Source organism: Myotis davidii, unplaced genomic scaffold, assembly GCF_000327345.1.
Source record: "Myotis davidii unplaced genomic scaffold, ASM32734v1 scaffold866, whole genome shotgun sequence".
NCBI lineage: Eukaryota > Metazoa > Chordata > Mammalia > Chiroptera > Vespertilionidae > Myotis > Myotis davidii.
This window is the reverse complement of record NW_006297145.1, coordinates 1475378-1480699: the sequence shown is the minus strand read 5'-3', so window position 1 is coordinate 1480699 and position 5322 is coordinate 1475378. Positions and strand designations below refer to the sequence as shown.

The window sequence follows — 5322 nt, the reverse complement described above, 5'->3', positions numbered from 1 at the left end:
TCCCACTTAATCCGATCACGGTTTAATACAATCTTATTTTTACAAAACCTGCAAGATCTTGGAGGGGATGCCATTGCCATACTTGTCCACACCTTGATTTTCCCTTAACTGCCCAACAGGGATGTTTACATCAGTGCACTTGGTGGAGAGAAATCAGGAGATGGATAAAATCCACCCAAGGCCTGGTGTCTGAGACCCAGGAGGGGAGCCTGGAAGCAGAAGCGGCCGCTGGGCTTCCCACCCAGGAAGCAGGGCGAGCCCAGCCAGAGGGCCCTCTGTACCTTTCAACTGCGCTGGGTGGCGACACTGGAAGGAGCATTTGCTGCCAAAGGTGGTGCCCTCGAGGCAGGAGAAGGAGGCAGCATAGACGTGATGTTGGTCTGGGACGCCACAGTCCACGGGCTCACACGCCACCTGCTTGTTCCACTTGCCCTCAGTGCAGGTCACTGTGACACTGGGTCCCATCTGGAAGGCAGAGGTGAACACAGTGAGTGGTGGCAGAGGGCGTCCCAAATATGGGGATACACCCTTCTCCCCAGGCAACAGCTCAGAGCCTTGTCAATCACCCCCTGTTTACTGAGCATCTACTATGTGGCAGCATCGTTTTTAAATGCTGGAGATCCAGCAGGGAGCATATTTAGCACCCAGTCAGCCTTTTCAGGTGGAGAGGAGCTGTGGGCCCAGCACCTGCACACACCTGGCTCTTGATCAGCTCATCATCCCTCCGTATCTGGAGCACATAGCCCGTCCGGCAGCTCACAGTGCACTGGGCACCATGATAGCGGTCGCTGCTGGAGCAGTTAAGAGAGGCGTTCTCCACGGCCAGCTCCGGACAGTCAGTGGCCTCACATGCGAAGTGCACGCAGCTGCAGAGGGAAGAAACCAGAAGGTCAGAGGGAGCTTCTCTACAGGACCTGGGCACTGCAGCTGCAAGATAAAGGCCCATGGCCTCCCTCTCTATAATGTCAGGAGGCCGAGCCTAGGGAGAGGAGAGGAGATGGAGGGGAGGAAGGAGCTGGCCTAGGTGAGGAAGACTCTGGAGGCAGTGGTCACGTATGGAAACAGACAAACCAGGGTTCAAATCTTCGAGAGCTTTATAAGTTATTACGCTCCCAACCTTGCAGAGCCTCAGTTTTCCCATCTATAAAATGGGGATCATTCCAGTATAGCAAGTATTCACTGTGTTTCTTATCTGCCAGACACCGAGTTGAATGGAAGCCTCTTTATGTCTTATGGTAGTACTGATTCTTAAGGGTCGTTGTGAGAATTAGATTCCATGGTTCAGGGAAAGCACAGAGCAGAATTCCTGGCACCAAAAAGCACTCAGTAAATGGTAGCTAATGATAGCAGTACATCTGCGCTCTGTTCCCTAGAAGCTGTGTACCTTTGAGCAAGGTACATCACCTTTCTGATGTCCCTCCAGTGTATTCTCAGATTCAGCCAACACACATGGCCATGAGACTCCACTGAGGTGTTGGACGGAGTAGCCCTTTATAACTGTACAGTAATTTATGAATTGTTGGGAATGCTGACCGGGGGTCATGCCTCATGTCTTTTGCTGCTGCTGTTGCAACCTTCCTGCCAATTCCAGTTCCCCCGTTCCTCAGGTCCCCGGTACATGCATTTCCACAGGACACTTCACCTGTGTCCCAGGTGAGCTCCATGCAGACATCCTGCTCCTTTCTCTAACCCCGCGGCGCCTGCCGCAGGCACTGACAGCACAGGCCCTGGGAGCCCAGCAGTGTGGAACATGTGCTCATCCTTAAGGATGCAGACAGGAAATGATGTGACATCCCTGTGCCTGGTGACCTTTCCCCTCCTACTACAGCCCCCAACTGTCCCTGATTGCTCACATACGTGAGCTCACTCCATCCTCACAACACCCCCATGAGCTCAGTGTTACTCATTTCACAGTCAGAAAAACCAGGGACCAGTGAGATTCAGTTACTTCAGTTCCTGCCCAGATGTGTGGCCCCAAAGTCCTCGGGGGGTAACGTCTCCCCACACCTGGACTAGAACTGCCCTGAGGGTAGAGATAACGCCTGTTTCATCTGGGTGCACTTCACATTGGCAAGAGAAATGCCTCGCATATGGCAGACATGCCCTAACTGGGGAGAAGCGAGTGGCGGCAGTGTCTTCCTATAGCTGCTAAGCATTTAGTTCTTGGAGGTTGACATGATTCCTAGCAGCGAAAGCTTCTTGGGGCACTTCTCTCCCACCTTTGCCTCTCTGACCATCTGCCCTAGAGCCTGGCAGGCACACTGTGCACAGAGAGCGAGATTCGTATCCAGAGCCTCAGGCTATTTTCCTGTTTTTATCCAGGAGACAGTAGGCAATTGGTGGTCAAACCAGCTTAAGAGGAAAGCCCTGATGTCTGTCCTTTTTGCCAGTCTCAGACCACACTCCTGAGGCTTTTACAGTACATGACTCCTCACTCCCACACTCCCTCCCCTGCCCAGAAGGGTGGTGAGAAAAATGTGGGGTGCGGGGGCGAGAAGCTAAAGTCTCCAAAGCGCATCACCAAAGTTCACCTCTTTTGTTCAAATTCACTTTCTGAAACACCTGGGGAGGGGCAAGCATCTGACTTAGGTGTCAGCCCCCACACTAACGTGGGCTTTGCGCTCCCCACAGAACCCCCCTCGGGAGTAATCGCAGGGCTAGTGGGGTTCCCCGACACTTGCTGAGGGGTTCCGACTCCCCGCCCTCCTCCCTGCTCCTGGCAGCCTCGGCCTTGCGCCACGAGGAGACCTGGAAGAAACTGGAACTGTGAAGTTAACACAAGGGCTTCGACACCAAACAGTGCATCTGCTCCCGTTGTGTAAGGGCTGGGGAAAGAGCCACATGGTTCCAATTCAACTAGATTCACTCAGGGAGCCACCAGCTGCCAAGCTGGTCGTCCACCTCCGCCTCACAGATCATGTTCTTTCTGCACTCCCAGGACTCCCCGGGCTCCCTTTGAGAGACAAGGGCTTCTCTGGGCTATGGGGCCATGAAGGAACCAGCGGCACCCTCCTCCCTACTGGGCACGTTAATATTCTCTGCAGGAAAAGGATAAGCTGGAAAACTTGATTTTCTAGAATAGAAAGAGCACGGGGCTTAGCAAGTGGGCAAATCTGGGCTCTACCCCGGTTCTGCCGTTTTTATCAGTTGTCTGACCTTGGAAAGGTCATAACCCCTGAGCCTCAGTTTCCCCCTCTGTAAAATGGAGCTAATAAAATGTTCTCTCTCAAGACTGTCAGCAGGGTGACCTGTCAGCCAGTCATTCATCTATGCAGTAGACCCACCCCAGACACTGTTCCACACGGGGAGATAGCAACGGAGGGGACAGGTCAGACTCCTGTCACCTGGGTGTTTCAGGAAAGAGAACATGTGTCAAAGAACAGTAATACACAAGCCTAATTGAGGTGGTATTTTCATTCCATCTTCAAGAAGAGGGGAGTGAAGAGAATTTAAATTGCTCGTCCAAAGGTACTCTGTGTAGACAGGATTTGTGTGGATCTGTCTGTCCCCAAAGCCCCTGTCTCTCCCTCTGCTTTCCAGTGAGCTGGAAAGAGTTATGTGAACACATTGTCCAGAAATGATAAACATGACCCCAACTGCCCCTCCCAAATAATTGACTCCCCAACACAGCCCTGTCATTTCTGAAACACAAAACAAAAATTAAAACAAGAAAAACAAAACAAAAGGAAAGCCTCTGGCTTCATTAAAAAAAGGGGGGGGGAGAATTTAATACCCGTGATGGGCGGTCAATAAAAATAATTTATAAAGGAAAAAGGAAGACACTTCCCAGAAGGGAGGAATGGGAGGGGCGGGGAAGGGGCATAGGTAATGTATGGATGAAATGCTCACATCTGGGAAAAGTTGGGGAACTCCTCCTGGCCCCAGGTGCAGAGAGAATCAGATATTTATGATTTTTCTTATCTATATTTTCACTCATTTATTTATAGACTCAAGTTCCATGTCGAGGTGAAACCTTAGGTGATCTGATAGCCAAGCCCCCAACCGCTGCCCCCACCACCACTTGAAAGGGCCCCCAATCATGCATAACAGGGCACACTTGGGTCACGCTGCAACTGGGACAGAAGTTAAAGGGTGGTGAGGGCTCCTCTCCTGGCTCTGTGCCCTGGACTCCTGGCTGACCCCTGTGGCCTGCCACTTAGCTGCAATCATGCCAGGGGGAGGTGGAGATAACAGCAGGTTGTTTATAAAAGCATTGTGGGTTGTTCATCTGGGGACAGCAAAACAAAAACAAAGCAAAACAAAACAACACAACAGCATGCGCGACCCTGGAGGGAGTGAAGGGAAAGGCTCTTGGCACCACGGCTGCAGGGGCACGTGGGCAGGGAGACAGAGACCAACGCAGCTCCCACGCAGGAGGCTGCAGGCTGGACCCTGGAATTCTGGAAGCCAGTGACGTGGTGGGACAGAGCAGAGATTCTGTGGACAGGTGAGGGCAAGGTGAGCTGGGTGTGCCCAGCGGAGGGCACATGCCCAGCCGGAGGGACAGCAGTGTTGAAACCTCTGATGAGGAGGAAAGATCTCCGTCCTGGATCCGGAAAACTGGATTCAAATGCCAGTTCTGCCCCTACTGATTGGGTGACTATGAGTGGCTCACTTCTCTTGCCTGGACCGTAGCTGTCCCATTCTCAGATGAGAGAGCAAAACAGAGGAGCTCTTAGAGCCCCCAGCTGACAGGGTCACGGTTTTATGAGGGAAAAACAACCGAGGTTATGTCACTGCGGAGCCCTTGGAAGGGGAGAGAGTAGACTTGATCCCAGAGACTGACAAGGACTTGGAAGAGCAGGACCTGATGGGCACTGAGGGGTGAAGCTGAACAGCGTTCTGGAGAAGTCAGGGAGTCCCCAGTGCAGTGCGGATGCACACACGGCGGGCCCTGCACTTAGTGTGCAGGGGTGTCCCCCGGACCAGCGACCCCGGCAGGTGTTCTAAGAGGTGCAGAGAAGTTGGTTGAGCCTGTGGACAGCAACCTGAGGCCTGTGGTCTCCGCATGGGCAGCTTCATTCTGGGCTCCAAACTTTACCTATGAATCCCTACACATTCACCTGGGAGGACATTCCACGCACTGGCTCCTATCATCACACGGCCCCCAGGAACTCTGGGCTCCAGCCTGTGGACACCCACCACCCGCTCGGACCGCCAATCCACCCTGGATGGAAGAAGCGCATATGAGCACATGAAGAAGCTGACCTTAAAAGTTAGTTCTCTCCAGCTGCCTCTCCCCATAGGCTGGCATGGAGGCTGTGGGAAGAGTTTGCGGTAGAGGAGGAAAATGAGAAAAAAAGGGGGGGGCCGGGGGGGGGG

At 53.0% G+C, this 5322-nt stretch overlaps 1 protein-coding gene across 1 annotated transcript in view; it reads right to left on the bottom strand.

The window, feature by feature from the left end:
• The window catches only part of PAPPA (pregnancy-associated plasma protein A, pappalysin 1), a 181963-nt gene that overhangs the window by 51474 nt on the left and 125167 nt on the right, over nt 1–5322 (bottom strand). The window contains exons 13-14 of the mRNA XM_015569900.1: nt 698–866; nt 282–465 (exon numbers count right to left, since the gene is read on the bottom strand). Coding sequence (XP_015425386.1) covers nt 282–465; nt 698–866 — 353 coding nt within the window. The remainder of the gene's footprint in view (nt 1–281; nt 466–697; nt 867–5322) is intronic.